General features: G+C 40.2%; 1 protein-coding gene across 1 annotated transcript in view; it reads left to right on the top strand.

The window, feature by feature from the left end:
• LOC110265079 overlaps positions 17486–18144 on the top strand; it is a gene marked incomplete at its 3' end in the record, with an annotated part of 22282 nt that continues 21623 nt past the window's right edge. Inside the window, exon 1 of the mRNA XM_021107842.1 lies at positions 17486–17899. Coding sequence (XP_020963501.1) covers positions 17486–17899 — 414 coding nt within the window. The remainder of the gene's footprint in view (positions 17900–18144) is intronic.

Genomic DNA, 18144 nt, shown 5'->3' with positions numbered 1-18144 from the left:
TTCACTTCGCAAATCAATATAATATTATTTTTTATAAAAAAATGTTTATGATTAGGTATCTACTTAAATAAAGATATTAAAAATATCTTTTTATCAAGAGTTTTATATTAAAAGTATATTTATTTGTTTGGCCACACTTTAAAAAAAGATAATATTTTTATATTATATGAAAGAAAAGTCTTGGAGGTAGTAGATTTGTTAAAATCTGGTCAGCACTTAATCAGTAAAACAAAAATGAGTAGTTCTCTACTATTAGATAAAATATCACACCATTAAATACATTATTGATGGCTAATTGATTACTACAACTCACAAAATCTGCTGGCCCTCAAATTCTATAATTCATCATCTAATAATAAAAAAGATGTATTTTTACATAAAGATAATTATAAAATTTTTATAATAGTATCCACTTAACCGACATTTGATTTGATGAGGAAGTGCCGAAGTGCAGGGCAGCTTTATCTTTAGGTGAACCGTACCAATTATGAGTACTACAAATTCTACAATGTTGCATTGCATGTCCCAAAATCTCCAGCGGAATCTTTCTATCTAGATCCATCATCCATATCTCTCCTCCTTGAGTGTCATTTTTTCTAATCTCAACATATTCTCGTTAACATAATATATATATAGTTTAGCTAATATGCGAACCATAGATATCAAAGTTTTACTGTAAATAAAAATTTTAAATTTTTTATTTTAATAAATAATTAAATATAAAATAAATAAATTGAAAATAACTTTTGTACAAGATGTCTATGGTATGGGTTGTGAGATGGATTGAAGACTTGCGAGTCGAGACGATCGCGCGGATTATATGACTCGAGCAATGGGGAGTGGTATCTGCAAAGACACTCCGACGCTTAAGTCAGAATGGATCTGAGATATATGAAATGAGTGGAATGAGTGACGTACTTGAGGGGACCTCTGGTTCCCCTTTATATAGCTAGTGGTAGTTATCCCATCTTATCTTATCTGGCTAAGATAAGGGAGGTATTTGAATTCGAATGTCGGTTAGAGATTGTAAGATCAATTTGGGCCGTCATCATCTTATCTTATCTCGTTAAAATAAGGGAGGTATTTGAATTCGAATGTTGGGTCAAGATATTGTAAGTTATTGATCTGTCTTTGGCCCGTGAGGATGGCCCAATTTTGGAATTGTCGGGTTCGGTGACCGTTGCGAGAACGGATCCGGAGATCGGGTTTGGAACAGTTGCCCCTGGAGCATGAGAGCATGCTTGCTTGGTCTCAATGCTGAGTTGTTAGGGAGCCCGGTTCTCTGTAGTTTAAGAGACTGTGAGGGGCCTGGAAAGGGCGTGACGTCACCCTGCACCGATTGGTGGGATGTTGGTGAGTTCGGCTTTCCGCGAGTTGGAAGATTGTCAGCTCATGCTTGTTTTGTGTGGCCTTTTTGGGGCCATTATTGTGAACTTATTTTAGGCCTTTTCGTGGGATGATTTCAATACTTTATTTATTTAGCTTATTTGGATAACCGTTTTGTTAACCTCAGAGGTGATCGATTTCTGGGTGTAGCCGTCTTACTTATTTGGATATCCGTTTTGTTGTTTGGATATCCGTTCTATTGGCCTCGGGGTAATCGATCCCCAGGCCGCTATTTTTTGTTATTTGGATATCCGTTTTGTTATTTGGATATCCGTTCTGTTGGCTTCGGGGTGATCGATACCTGGGCTGCCTTTTTTGATATTTGGATATCCGTTCTGTTATTTGGATATCTGTTTTGTTGGTCTCGGGGTGATCGATTCCTAGGTAGCCGTTTACTTATTTGGATATCCATTTTGTTGGCCTCGGGGTGATTGATCCTCAGGTAGCCGTTTACTTATTTGGATATCCGTTTTGTTATTTGGATATCTATTTTGTTGGTCTCGGGGTGATCGATTTTCGGGTAGCCGTTTACTTATTTGAATATCCGTTTTGTTGTTTCGGGGTGATCGATTCCCGGGTAGCCGTTTACTTATTTGGATATCCATTTTTGTTATTTGGATATCTGTTCTATTGGCATCGGGATGATCGATCCCCGGGTTGCCGTTTACTTATTTGGATGTCCATTTTTATTATTTGGATATCCATTCTATTGGCCTTGGGGTGATCAATCCCCGGGTAGCCGTTTACTTATTTGGATATCCGATTTTGTTATTTGGATATCTGTTCTATTGGCCTAGGGGTGATCGATCCCCGGGCCACCATTTTTTGTTATTCGGATACCTGTTATTTTATTTAGATATCTGTTTTGTTGGCTTCGGGGTGATCAATTCCCAGGTAGCCGTTTACTATTTGCATATCCGTTCTATTGGCCTCGGGGTAATCGATTCTCAGGCCACCATTTTTTGTTATTTGGATATCCGTTTCGCTGGTCTCGGGGTGATCGATTCTTGGGTAGCCGTTTACTTATTTAGATATCTGTTTTGTTATTTGGATATCCGTTTTGTTGGCCTCGGGGTGATCGATCCCCAGGTTGCCGTTTACTTATTTAGATATCTGTAACACCATAATTACCCTAAGCCTTACCTCATGCCCTAAAGCAAAGGATAATTAAAGGTCACTACAATTCTAAGGCTTATACGATATATATAAAGGAATAATAATACTAGAAGTCCGATGAAGAAATACAGCTCAAAATAGAATTAGAAACACGCGAAGTGTTCACACGATAACTAAAAGCGTAAAGAACAAGATGTATAAGATAAGGACGCAAAATATCACAAGAAGTATAAACATATATATGAGTAATATAGACAAAAGAATGCTAGCCGCAGCTCGCGGAGTTTGGGCCGACTAGTCATATACAGACATAACAGAGTGTTTGATTTAAAACAGCATATAAATCTTGTCTCTCGAGTTTAGCCTCTTAGGCAACCAAGTATAAGGTACAAAAGTGAGAGAACTACAACATAATAACCAAAAGATATAAAAGATAGCAAAAGATCCTCCGCTCCATCACTATCTCGTAACTTACTGAGGTGAGTTACGACCTGCATCTGAAAAACAACATATGGTATGAGAACTAGAGGTTCTCAGTGTGGTAATAGTGTCCAATATGTAAGATATAAGGTTCCGGGACACTAATATGTAAGATATAAGGTTCCGGTTCATATAGATTACAAATATTCAAGCTTAAATAAATAAATTAATTAAACTATAAACCATAAATAGGGTTATCTAAACTTAGGGGATTTCTAACTAATACCAATCACACCGCTGTATCTCACAGCCTTTGCCAACCTAACTTCTGTGCGATCCCATCGTCGCCTCCTACCGAGCTTCCTCAATCCCAGACAATCACAAGTATATGCAAACAAGTAATACACAGGTAATATTCATGTATAGTAAGTAATTTAAGAAGCAAGTAGGCATATTATACATTTAAGCAAACTGCAAGTAATCAAAGCAAACGAGCACATAAGAGATGCATATGATGAATGCCTGTCCTATTGGCTATGATATCACATGTCGGTTATAGTACCAAACTCGACACAAATTCGGTCGGCAACTCCCGGATTAGTCTCTCTGTTGCGCATACCCAGGAGGAATAATTTCGAGGGATGAGTACCTTACCACCTTCCCCATTCAGAGGGAAACGTTCCGAGGGAGAGTGCCCTACCACCTTCCTCTGGATGTCTGATGAGCGGATAATTTATACGCTTTTTGGCATTGTTTTTAGTATGTTTTAGTATATTTTAGTTAGTTTTTATTATATTTTTATTAGTTTTTAAATAAAAATCACTCTTCTGGACTTTACTATGAGTTTGTGTATTTTTTTTTGTGATTTCAGGTATTTTCTGGCTGAAATTGAGGGACCTGAGCGAAAATCTGATTCAGAGGCTGAAAAAGGACTGCAGATGCTGTTGGATTCTGACCTCCCTGCACTCGAAGTAGATTTTCTGAAGCTACAGAAGCCCAATTGGCGCGCTCTTAATTGTGTTAGAAAGTAGACATCCTGGGCTTTCCAGCAATATATAATAGTCCATACTTTGCCCGAGATTTGATGGCCCAAACTGGCGTTTCAAGTCAGCACAAAAATTCTGGCGTCAAAACGCCAAAACTGGCATAAAAGCTGAAGTTAAACGCCCAAACTGGCACAAAAGTTGGCGTTTAACTCCAAGAAAAGTCTCTACACATGGAAGCTTCAATTCTCAGCCCAAGCACACACCAAGTGGGCCCGGAAGAAGATTTCTGCATTAATTACTTATTTCTGTAAACCCTAGGCTACTAGTTCTCTATAAATAGGACCCTTTACTATTGTATTTTCACCTTTGATAAGTCTTATGCTATCTTAGACGCTTTTGGAGGCTGGCCTCACGGCCATGCCTAGATCTTGTTCTTATGTATTTTCAACGGTGGAGTTTCTACACACCATAGATTAAGGTGTGGAGCTCTGCTGTTCTTCATAAATTAATACAAGTACTATTGTTTTTCTATTCAACTCAAGTCTATTTCTTCTCCAAGATATTCATTCGCACCCAAGAACATGATGAATGTGATGATTATGTGACACTCATCACCATTCTTACCTATGAACGTGTGACTGACAACCACTTCTGTTCTACATGCAAACAAGCTTGAATGTGTATCTCTTGGGTTTCTAATATAATATTAGAACCTTCGTGGTATAGGCTAGAATTATTGGCGGCCATTCCTGAGATCCGGAACGTCTAAACCTTGTCTGTGGTATTCTGAGTAGGATCTGGGAAGGGATGACTGTGATGAGCTTCAAACTCGCGAGTGTTGGGCGTGTGACAGACGCAAAATGATCAATGGATCCTATTCAAACATGATCGAGAACCGACAGATGATTAGCCGTGCAGTGACAGCGTGCGTAGAACATTTTCACTGAGAGGACGGGAAGTAGCCATTGACAACGGTGATGCCTAACATAAAGCTTGCCATGGAAAGGAGTATGAATGATTGGATGAAGGCAATAGGAAAGCAGAAGTTTAGGGGGAACAAAGCATCTTCATACGCTTATCTGAAATTCCTACCAATGAATTACATAAGTATCTCTATCTTTATCTTATTTTATGTTTTATTCATTTTTTAATTATCAATCCTCCATAACCATTTGAATCCGCCTGACTGAGATTTACAAGATGACCATAGCTTGCTTCAAGCCGGCAATCTCCGTGGGATCGACCCTTACTCACATAAGGTATTACTTGGACGACCCAGTGCACTTGCTGGTTAGTTGTGCATGATTGTGACTAAGTGTGATTCACGTTTGAGAGCTCCAAGTCTTTGGCACCATTGTTGATGATAACAATTTCGTGCACCAAGTTTTTGGCGCCGTTACCGGGGATTGTTCGAGTTTGGACAACTGACGGTTCATCTTGTTGCTTAGATTAGGTACTTTTCTTTTTATTTTTTAGAATTTTTAAGAATGAATTCTAGAGTTTCAAGGTGATGTTCTTATCATCACAAAAGCTGATTGATTCTCATCAATTTAGCTGCTGAATGTAATGTCCTGGTAAAGCTTTAGACTAACATTGCATGATTCCTGGAATTCTTATTAGAAGTTTTGAATTTCTTTATTCTCTTTTCCATATGATTTTCGAAAAATCACAAAAAAAATTTATAAAATCATAAAAATAAAAAATATTTTATGTATCTTAGTGTCAATTTTTAAGTTTGGTGTCTTGCATGCATTGTTTATTTGATCTTAATTGCATTTTTTATTGTTTCTCATCGTTAAAAATTCAAAAATATGTTCAAAATTGTGTCTTTTCAAGTCAATAATACAAAGAATTGAAGATTCAGAACATTCAGCAGAGGAATTAAACAGAAAAATCTGGGCGTTCAAAACGCCCAGTGAAGAAGGAAAACTGGCGTTTAAACGCTAGCCAGGGTACCTGGCTGGGCGTTTAACACCCCAAAAGGTAGCATTTTGGGCGTTAAACGCTAGAATGGATACCATTCTGGGCGTTTAACGCCAGGAGGACACTAGAGGGAAGATTTTGTTTTTAATTCAAATTTTTTTCAAATCTTCATAATTTTTCAAAATCATATCTTTTCAATCATATCTCTTCAAAATAAATTTCTTTTCATTTTTTTAATTTATTATTATTTTCGAAAATCTTTGCTACAATTAATGATTTACTTCAAAATTTTCAAGTTGTTACTTGCCTATTAAGAAAGGATCAAATTTTAAATTTTAAGAATCATATCTTTTAATTTCTTGTTAGTCAAGTAATCAACTTTAATTTTAAAACTTTCTTTTTTTTAAATTGATTTTCAATCATATCTTCTCAATCATATCGGAGCTAGGACATGGTTGGACTCACAACCTAAAGAAAGCCTGAACTCTTGGAAAAATCTAGTCAATGCCTTCTTGGCAAAGTTCTTTCCACCTTAAAAATTGAGTAAGCTTAGAGTGGAAGTCCAAACCTTCAGACAAAAGAAAGGTGAATCCCTCTATGAAGCTTGGGAAAAATACAAGCAATTGATCAGAATATGTCCTTCTGACATGCTTTCAGAATGGAGTATCATAGGTATATTCTATGATGGTCTGTCTGAACTATCCAAGATGTCATTGGATAGCTCTGCTGGAGGATCTCTTCATCTGAAGAAGACGCCTGCAGAAGCTCAGAAACTCATTGAAATGGTTGCAAATAACCAATTTATGTACACTTCTGAAAGGAATCCTGTGAATAGTGGGACAACTCAGAAGAAAGGAGTTCTTGAGATTGATACTCTAAATGCCATATTGGCTCAGAATAAGATATTGACTTAACAAGTCAATATGATTTCTCAGAGTCTGTCTGGAATGCAAGCAGCAACAGGCAGTACTAAGGAAGCTTCCTCTGAAGAAGAAGCTTATGATCCTGAGGACCCAGCAATGGAAGAGGTGAATTACATGGGAGAACCCTATGGAAACACCTATAATCCTTCATGGAGAAATCATCCAAATCTCTCATGGAAGGATCAACAGAGACCTCAACAAGGTTTCAACAACAATAATGGTGCAAGAAACAAGTTTAGCAATAGCAAGCCTTTTCCATCATCTTCTCAGCAACAGACAGATAATTCTAAGCAGAGCCACTCTGACTTAGCAACCATTATCTCTGATATAATCAAAACCACTCAAAGTTTCATGACTGAAACAAGGTCCTCTATTAGAAATTTGGAGGCACAAGTGGGTCAGCTAAGTAAGAAAATTACTGAACTCCCTCCTAGTACTCTCCCAAGCAATACAGAAGAGAATCCAAAAAGAGAGTGCAAGGCCATAACCACAACCCCCACGGCCGAACCTAGAGAGGAGGAAGAGGCAGTGATCTCCACTGAGGAAGACCTCAATGGACGTCCACTGGCCTCCATGGAGTTCCCTGAGGAGGAACCATGGGAATCTAAGGCTCACACAAAGACCATAGAGATTCCATTGAATTTACTTCTACCATTCATGAGCTTTGATGAGTGTTCTTCCTCTGAAGAGGATGAAGATGTTACTGAAGAGCAAGTTGCTAAGTACCTTAGAGCAATCATGAAGCTAAATGCCAGGTTGTTTGGTAATGAGACTTAGGAGGATGAACCTCCATTGCTCATCAAAGAACTAGATGACTTGACTAGGCAAAAATTACCTCGGAAGAGACAAGACCCTAAAAAATTCTCAATCCCTTGTACCATAGGCACCATGACCTTTGAGAAGGCTCTGTGTGACCTGGGGTCAAGTATAAATCTCATGCCTCTCTCTGTAATGGAGAAGCTAGTTGTTGGGAGGTTCCAACATTGCTCTAAACATCTGTGAGGCTCCATGAGAGCCCATTGTCAAGCTATTGACATTAAAGAAGCGCTTGTTGGGAGGCAACCCAATCTTTAATTATCTATGTTAAATTTCTATTTTCTTTTGTTATTTTATGTTTTTTGTAGGTTGATGATCAGGTGAAGTCACAAAAACAATTGAAAAAGCAAAAACAGAAGGAAAAACAGTATTAAAAATAGAACACCCTGGAGGAGAAGCTGACTGGCGTTTAAACGCCAGTAAGGGTAGCAGAATGGGCGTTAAACGCCCAGTCTGGCACCATTTTGGGCGTTTAACGCCAGAAATGGGCACCAGACTGGTGTTTAACGCCAGGAATGGGCAAGAAGCTGGCGTTAAATGCCAGAAATGGGCAGCAGCCTGGCGTTTAACACCAGGATTGGCAGAAAGGGGCGTTTTACACGCCACTTGGTACAGGGATGAGATATCCTTGACACCTCAGGATCTGTGGACCCCACAGGATCCCCACCTACCCCACCTCTCTCTCTCTTCTTCACCCATTCACCAATCACCTCAATACCTCTTCCCCAAAAACCCCTCACCTATCAAATCTCACCATTCTCTTCACCACTCACATCCATCCTTCATAAAACCCCACTTACCTCACCATTCAAATTTAAACCACTTTCCCACCCAAACCCACCCATAATGGCTGAACCATACCCCCCATATCCACTCCTATATAAATCCATCTTCACTACTTCATTTTCACACAACATACACACTACTTCTCCCCCTTGGCCGAAACACTAAGCCCCCTCCATCTCCTCTATTTCTTCTTCTTCTACTCTCTTCTTTCTTCTTTTACTCAAGGACGAGCAAACCTTCTAAGTTTAGTGTGGTAAAAGCGTTGTTTTTTGTTTTTCCATAACCATTTATGGCACCAAAGGCCGGAGAAATCTCTAGAAAGAGGAAAGGGAAGGCAAAAGCTTCCACCTCCGAGTCATGGGAGATGGAGAGATTCCTCTCAAGGGTGCATCAAGACCACTTCTATGAAGTTGTGGCCAAGAAGAAGGTGATCCCCGAGGTCCCTTTTAAGCTCAAAAAGAATGAGTATCCGGAGATCCGACATGAGATCCGAAGAAGAGGTTGGGAAGTTCTTACCAACCCCATTCAACAAGTCAGAATCTTAATGGTTCAAGAGTTCTATGCCAATGCATGGATCACCAAGAACCATGATCAAAGTGTGAACCCGGATCCTAAGAATTGGCTTACAATGGTTCAGGGGAAATACTTAGATTTTAGTCCGGAAAATGTAAGGTTGGCATTCAACTTGCCTAAGATGCAAGGAGATGCACACCCCTACACTAGAAGGGTCAACTTTGATCAAAGGTTGGACCAAGTCCTCATGGACATCTGTGAAGAGGGCGCCCAATGGAAGAGAGATTCAAGAGGGAAGCTGGTTCAACTAAGAAGGCATGACCTCAAGCCCGTTGCTAGGGGATGGTTGGAGTTCATCCAACGCTCAATCATTCCCACTAGCAACCGGTCTGAAGTTACTATAGACCGGGCTATCATGATCCATAGTATCATGATTGGAGAGGAAGTAGAAGTTCATGAGGTTATATCCCAAGAACTCTACAAGGTGGCAGACAAGTCCTCTACTTTGGCAAGGTTAGCCTTCCCTTATCTTATTTGTCACCTCTGCAATTCGGTTGGAATTTACATAGAAGGAGACATTCTCATTGATGAGGACAAGCCCATCAGTAAGAAAATGATGGAGCAAATAAGAGAACTTCACCAAGAGCATGAGGAAATTCCTCATCATGAAATCACTGAGATACCTCAAGGGATGCATTTTCCTCCACAAAACTATTGGGAGCAAATCAACACCTCCCTAGGAGAATTAAGTTCCAATATGGGACAACTAAGGGTAGAACACCAAGAGCATTCCATCCTCCTTCATGAAATTAGAGAAGATCAAAGAACCATGAGAGAGGAGCAACAAAGGCAAGGAAGAGACATTGAGGTGCCCCGCTCATCTAATTAATACTGATCTTCATAGATGTTTTTAGAATTTATTGTATATTCTATTCTTTTTTATCCTATATGATTTTCAGTTGCTTGGGGACAAGCAACAATTTAAGTTTGGTGTTGTGATGAGCGGATAATTTATACGCTTTTTGGCATTATTTTTAGTATATTTTAGTTAGTTTTTATTATATTTTTATTAGTTTTTAAATAAAAATCACTCTTCTGGACTTTACTATGAGTTTGTGTGTTTTTCTGTGATTTCAGGTATTTTCTGGCTGAAATTGAGGGACTTGAGCGAAAATCTTATTCAGAGGCTGAAAAAGGACTGCAGATGCTGTTGGATTCTGACCTCCCTGCACTCGAAGTGGATTTTCCGGAGCTACAAAAGCTCAATTGGCACGCTCTCAATTGCGTTGGAAAGTAGACATCCTGGGCTTTCCAGCAATATATAATAGTTCATACTTTGCCTGAGATTTGATGGCCCAAACCGGCATTTCAAGTCAGCACAAAAATTCAGGTGTCAAAACGCCAGAACTGGCATAAAAGCTGGAGTTAAACGCCCAAACTGGCACAAAAGTTGGTGTTTAACTCCAAGAAAAGTTTCTACACATGGAAGCTTCAATGCTCAGCCCAAGCACACACCAAGTGGGCCCGGAAGAAGATTTCTGCATTAATTACTTATTTCTGTAAACCATAGGCTACTAGTTCTCTATAAATAGGACCCTTTACTATTGTATTTTCGCCTTTGATAAGTCTTATGCTATCTTAGACGCTTTTGGAGGCTAGCCTCACGGCCATGCCTAGACCTTGTTCTTATGTATTTTCAACGGTGGAGTTTCTACACACCATAGATTAAGGTGTGGAGCTGTGCTGTTCTTCATAAATTAATACAAGTACTATTGTTTTTCTATTCAACTCAAGTCTATTTCTTCTCCAAGATATTCATTCGCACCCAAGAACATGATGAATGTGATGATTATATGACACTCATCACCATTCTTACCTATGAACGTGTGACTGACAACCACTTCCGTTCTACATGCAAACAAGCTTGAATGTGTATCTCTTGGGTTTCTAATCTAATATTAGAACCTTCGTGGTATAGGCTAGAATTATTGGCGGCCATTCCTGAGATTCGGAACGTCTAAACCTTGTATGTGGTATTCTTAGTAGGATCTGGGAAGGGATGACTGTGACGAGCTTCAAACTCGCGAGTGTTGGGCGTGTGACAGACGCAAAAGGATCAATGGATCCTATTCAAACATGATCGAGAACCGACAGATGATTAGCCGTGCGGTGACAGCGTGCGTAGAACATTTTCACTGAGAGGACGGGAAGTAGCCATTGACAACGGTGATGCCCAACATAAAGCTTGCCATGGAAAGGAGTATGAATGATTGGATGAAGGCAATAGGAAAGCAGAAGTTTAGGGGGAACAAAGCAACTTCATACGCTTATCTGAAATTTCTACCAATGAATTACATAAGTATCTCTATCTTTATCTTATTTTATGTTTTATTCATCTTTTAATTATCAATCCTCCATAACCATTTGAATCCGCCTGACTGAGATTTACAAGATGACCATAGCTTGCTTCAAGCCGATAATCTCCGTGGGATCGACCCTTACTCATGTAAGGTATTACTTGGACGACCCAGTGCACTTGCTGGTTGGTTGTGCGGAATTGTGACTAAGTGTGATTCACGTTTGAGAGCTCCAAGTCTTTGGTGCCATTGTTGATGATCACAGTTTCGTGCACCAATGTCATATGATTCCGTGGGATAGTGTCCTACCACCTTGCAACCAGAGAGAAATGTAAGTGGGAAGCCCAGCTTCAATCCTCACATCTCAACGTAGACGGGAGACTGCCATAGACCCTATGTTGGCACTGCTACCTCGACAAGTAGAAGACTGCCACAGCCCTTGCTCGAGGAGCATAGCAACTTACCAAATCAATACATGTCACGTAAGCGGGAGACTGCCACAGCCCTCACATCTGAATAGGTGGGAGACTGCTACAACCCCTATGACGGAGAACAATGTATATCACAATCACATACTCCATCTTAGAGATCACTACTCATAGCACAAGTCTGCTTATACTCATCTCATTAACCATAATCATTCATGTTTCTCAACTTATTGTCACCTCAGCACTCCGCCTAGAAACTTATGCTATTCCACCCACAGAACTTCCCAAGCCTAAATCACCGTCTTCTAAAATTATAACAGAAATTCATCAATTTATTTCACTAACTCATTCTCTTTTATTCTTAGGGCCTAATTAATAATTAATAATCTTAAACGGTTATTAAAGAAGTTTGGAAATCTAGAGAACCCTTAAAAATAAAGAAAAATCATTTTTCAACAAAACAAGGGTCTCGCGTACGCATGGCCTCTGTCCACGTACACATGCTGTTAAAAATGGGTGGTCGCGTACGCAACCCCCTGCTCACATATCCGAGTGTCCCAACTCGAATGGGATGCTCGCGTCGCGTGTTAAATGTTCGCGTACGCAAGCCTTAGCAGACTTAGAAAAATGTTAAAGCTGCAGAAATAAGATTTTTATACCAAACTTTAAACGCTCATAACTTCCTTTACAAAACTCCATTTTTCTCAAACTTGACATCATTTTAAAGATATTAAAATCATCTTTAATTTAAAATAAAATCCAATCAATTTTGAAAACTGAGGCTCAAGTTATGATTCGCCATAGTTCACTAAAAACAGGTTTTTACCAAAAGTGACAATTCTCTAGTTTTCCAAAACTTTCATAACCAAACCAAAATAGAACCTAGTCAATTCAGCACAAACCACTACCACACACTACATTTACCATTCCATTGTACTTCCATCACTTTCACACCTATTTCACTCAATCTTTCTACCATAATTCAACACAAATCCATAATTACAATTCAATATTTCCAACAATCATCAATGCTACATATATCAAATCTTTCATCCAATTAGTCCCATTATCATCAATCAATTCATTCAATTCATTAAATATCCTCAATCATTTGTTTTCAAAAAGAACCATAATAACCGATAATCAATATCATCATCAACATTCATCTTCAAACATCAACACCCAACATCATAACTTATCAAAGTCCTCATACTCATCAATAATCATCATCTACCAACATATATATCATCACATGCAAACTCATTCAACCTCCATCCAAACCATCATCAAGAATAACATGTACATACAAATAATCATACAACTATATCATTCAAACCTATCTTAAAGGCCACTAGCCTAAGTATCCAGAAATATTATATATTACAAAAAGGAAACAAAAACCATACCTTGGCCAATTCCTACGCAACTCAAAACACCAAGCTCAATCTCAAAGCTCCAAAATCATCAAGCTCACTCCAACAAACACCAAATCTCAATCTAACATCATATAATATACAAAAACATCACTAGGGCTAACGTAAAACAACAAACCACAAGAGATTGAAGAGACTTACCTTACCCAACGAGATTAGGGCAAAATCCAATAATATATCAATGCTAGATCACCCCTAAACAACCACAACACAAAAATCTACTCAAAAACAAAACTCAAAAATGCAAAAATGTTAGGGCAAAAAACTAGAGCATGAGACACGAGTTCTTACCAGGAAAGCTTAGAAATGATGGGCTCGGCAAGAGCGATGCGTGGTCGCAAACGGCTCGTCAATCAGAACACCGTAGCTCAAGTTATGAGCGATTAAAGGCAGAAGTGAATAGTGTTCTTTTCTCTCTTCTCTTCTCTTCAATCTCACCATGCTCCCTCTCTCTCTTTTATGGAAAATAACCTGAAAGCTCATTAAACATACATATATATGTTGGGCCTTGGGCCCATTTTAGGCCAGGTCTAACCCGTTAGCATTTTAGGTTTGTTTGGCCGAACTTTGAGTAAAAAACTATAAGATTAGTGCCTGGTTTAAATTATAAATTATGTTTGTCTTTTCAAAACAATAAGTTCACTTTTCAAAATCTTATTTTTATCAATACGTGGTACCGGACAAACTAGAGTCGATACTGCCGGCTTAAGTACCGGTACATATTTTTACAAAAATTTTCCGCAAAAGATACCTTTTCCCACTCAGAAAAATTTATTGAATTCAAATGTCACCTTTTTAGTTTCAAAATAACATTTCCATGTTTTTGAACCTATTCTGGGAAGTTAAAAATTATTATTTTATTGAAACGCTTATTCCGGTTCTTACATTCTCCCCTCCTAATTAGGAATTTTGTCCCCAACATTCGAATCAAGATGTATCCTCCACGAAGCATTCTACTATCCACGTTGTCAACCTAAACAAGTCGTCAAAGAATTTTGTCTACCAAAGTTCTACCGTGTCGATGTTCCCTCTCGCATTCCACTGCGTCACTCTGATTATTTGTCACTAAGAACCCGAATTACTCCACTATATCGAACCAAAATTTTTTTTTAAACCAAATACCACTTTTGTAACATTTTCCAAAACCTTCAAAACAAGTTCAATCTAAACCAGTTCAATGTTAAAGCTTTTTCAAAAGACTAAATAATTATTTAAATCATGATTTTCTTAAATTTATTAAAATTCTTAAATCATAACTTTTCAAGTTGAATCCCTTTTTGATAAGTAAAATTTCAAACCATATTCACAAAATCATAGAACTCACTTTTCTTTTAAACCATATCATTTAAACCAAGAGTTCCGACCTAGTTTCAAAACCAAATTATTTAAACCAAAAGTTCCAAACTAACTTTCAAAAGTTCCATTCTGTTGGCCTCGGGATGATCAATTCTTGGGTAGCAGGTTACTTATTTGGATATCTATTTTATTATTTGGATATCTGTTTTGTTGGCCTCGAGGTGATCGATTCTCGGGCAGTCTTTTACTTATTTGGATATCCGTTTTGTTATTTGAATATCCGTTTTGTTGGCCTCGGGGTCATTGATCCTTGGAGGTAGGCGCGTTTAGTTCTGCCGTCGGAGGGGGCAATGCCTTTGAAAAAATGAATTTCATTTATGGTTTGGGCCTCGTTAAAACCTCCTGATGTGGGTAGGAAAGAATGCCCGATAAGAAAATATACAATTAAACAACTTAAGCAATAAATGAAAGTGAAAAAGGCAAAATATAAAGGGTAAAGAGATAGTCTTAAATTACCTCGATCTTATTGCTTTGGAAGGATGTTTCTACGTATAGTAGCGCCGTCAGTTGGTGGCATTTTAGGATCTCGAGAGCGTGGTCCCGTCTAGTCTTTCGAGCCCGTAGGCTTCTTTTTCGATTACCGTCTTGATTCGATAGAGACCCTCCCAGTTGGGCGTGAGCTTTCCTTCTCCAAAAGTGGGGGACCGATGTCGTTTTGTTGTAAGACGAGGTCTCCTAGTCTAAAGTCTTGTCGTACCGTGCTGCGATTTTACCTTATGCTTGTTCTTTGTTTTAGGGCTAGCTCTCGTAGGTGTGCTTTGCTCCTGACCTCGTCTGCAAGGTCCTGCTTTGCTTCTTCATTGTTTCCTCCCACGGTTCTGTGCGGACTGGGGTCTTGATGTGCATCGAGGTCGGTGAGGAAGATGCCTGCCGCATCTCAGGATCTCTTGCAGAGAGCCGAGCTGGTGTTGTCGCACTCTACCGTGACTTTTTGGTCCCGTGTATCATTTCGATGGTGTCGTTATCGGCCTGAAACTTCATGATTAGGAACTTGGTGAAGATGACGGTGGATAGGTTATTGATCGTCTTTCTTCCGAGGATGATGTTGTAGGTATTGGAGACCTTGAGGACCACAAACTCCGAGAGGATGGTCTTCCTCTAGCTTCTGGTTCTGATGGTTTGTGGTAACACTATGGAACCGTCCAGTTTGAGAAACTTGTCTCTGAGTCTGATAACCGCATTGTGGTAGATTTGCAGATTTTCATCTTGGAGACCCAGCTTGTTGAAGGCTACTCTGAAGAGGATGTTGGAATTAGCTTTGGTGTCGACCAGTATTCTTTTTACAAGTCTGGTTCCGACTTTTACCAAGATGACGAATGGGGCGTCTTCCGCCAAGGTGCCGTGTTGGCAATCATCGAGGGGAAAATATGATCACTGTTGGAATCGAAGAGATTGGTGCTTGGTTTCTTACAATTAGGACTTTGAGATCCTTTTTTAGTGCTAATTTTGTCTTTTTCAGCGCGTCCTTTCCGGTTAACATTACGATTATGGTGGGGTCGGTTTATGGACTTTCTTGGGGGTGCCTGTTGTATCATCCTTGGGTTGCATCCTTCGTGTTCTAATGATCTTTTTCTTTTAGTTCTCCAAGGTTCTCGAATGATTTTGACAAACTCGGAGAGTTTTTTGTCTCAGATGTCTTATTCGAGGGTGTCTTTTAAGTTGAAGAAATATTGGGTTTGATGCTTGTATCCTCGGTGGTAGTTGCAGTACAGGCTCTTGTTGCCGCCTGTCCGTTCCTTTAGCTATTGCGCCTTCGGAAGGATGCCTCGTTCTAATATTTGGTGGTAGATTTTAGTAATGGGAGCGGGTAGGGGGTGTAGTTCAAGAACTTTCCAACCCTGTGTGGTCGGTTGGCGTTCACGGGTTTGGGGTGCTCTTTTGGTGTATCTCTTAGTGGTGGGCTACTACGAGGTGTCGTGTTGCTGTTCTACCATTTGTTGGCGGCCATGACGTAGCTTATCTCTTTGTTGTTTATGTATTCCCTTGTGACACTTTGAATTTTGTGCATGGTCCAAACTGGTTTGATGGTGAGGTATTTTCGGAAGTCTTCATTCATGAGGCCGTTGGTCAGACAAAGACTGGCGACCGAGTCTGTGAGTTCATCGACCGTTAGGCACTCATCATTGAATCTATCGAGGTATTTTCTTGTGGATTCATCTTGTCTTTGGGTGATTCTAAGCAAGATGATGGGGTGTTTTCCTTTGGTGATCCTGGTGGTGAACTAGGCCATGAACTTTCTGGAGATGTCGTGAAAGCTGGCTATGGAGCCGTTTAGGAGGGCATTAAACCATTTGATTGCGAGGCCGGATAAGGTTACTGGGAAGGCCTTCCACTGGACCATGTCGGTGGCTCCTTCTAGATTCATCCTGGCCTCGAAGGCTATTAGGTGTTCTTGGGAATCTTTGGTCCCATCGTATTTCATATCAGTGGGTTTGTCGAAGCCCTTCGGGAGTTTGGCTCTCTAGATTTTTTCCTGACCTTGAAGGCCGTTAGGTGTTCCTGGGGATCTTTGGTCTCATCGTATTTCATATCAGTGGGCTTGTTGAAGCCCTTCGGGATTTTGGCTCTCAAGATTTTTTCTGTGAATGGGGTGACCCACATTATCACGTGCTCGTTTAGTGCTTGTTTGGCCTCCCGATGGTGTCGTCAGTTGTCTTCTATGTGTCGGCGTTCCAGGTCTAGGGAAACACTGTGGTCATGTTGTTTGCTGTGTCGTCGCTTAGGCAACCTGTTGTTCCTAGTATCGCAGTGAGATTAGGTCCTGGAGGTCACTTGGCTTGCGTGTTTTGGGTGATACCGCTCTTTGGATGTGACTCAGCCTTCGAGGTTTTGCACTCTGAGGTATCGTTGTTGGATTATTTGGAATGCCTTCTCTCCTAGGCCATCGGGTGCCCGGGCTTCAGTGGGTGGACGGTTGTCCTCTTTTGGCTACTGCTGGACCGGGGTCGGTTGGCAGTGCACAGTATTTGTTATCTTTCTGTGGGTGAGAGGAATGCTATCCCGGAATTCTAGTGTTGGGCTTTGCGAGTTTGAGCCACGGTGATGGCTTGGGGATTGTTCCTCGAGATTATCTATCATGCCGCCATGATTTGGCAATCCCCGCATCTGTGCAAGAACCTTGAGAACTTTTTTGATCTCTTGGCTCCAGAGAGGTCTGAGCTTGGCAATAGTGGTGGCATTGAAGAGGTCGTTCATGATGAGCTTCCTTATAAACTCCTAGTAAGGTCCGAAAGGGACCATGGTGACAAAGTTGTCATAGGTGAGGCAACGGGTGGCAGAGGTTCGGAACATAGAGTTGAAGAAGGTGGCCTCGTGGGTTTGGAGGAAGAGCTTGAAGAGTTCAGGAAAAGAGGCGACCACGGTGGGCATGGAGCCAAGATAGAAGGAGAAGATGGGGCCATGGCGCTTGGAGAGATGGATGAGGGAGTGGTGGATGAGAGGGTCCAAGAGGTGGAGGTATCCCACTAAAGGGAAGTGAGACTTTGGGCTCGAAGCGTTTGGGATTTCGCCATTGGAGTAGGGCGAAAGTGCATAGAGTGTTATCACTAAGAAGGTGATTGCAAGTTGAAGAAACATTGTTCCTTTTTTCTCTCAATTACAAGCAAGAAATCAAGTGAGTGGGTTTGGGGGTTGCTCCTCGAGGTTCTCCGTCATGCCGCCACAAGTTGGCAGTCCCCACAGACAGCGCCAATGTAAATAAA

The sequence above is a fragment of the Arachis ipaensis genome, chromosome B07 (assembly GCF_000816755.2).
Source record: "Arachis ipaensis cultivar K30076 chromosome B07, Araip1.1, whole genome shotgun sequence".
Taxonomy (NCBI): domain Eukaryota; kingdom Viridiplantae; phylum Streptophyta; class Magnoliopsida; order Fabales; family Fabaceae; genus Arachis; species Arachis ipaensis.
This window is presented reverse-complemented; position numbering and strand designations above follow the sequence as displayed.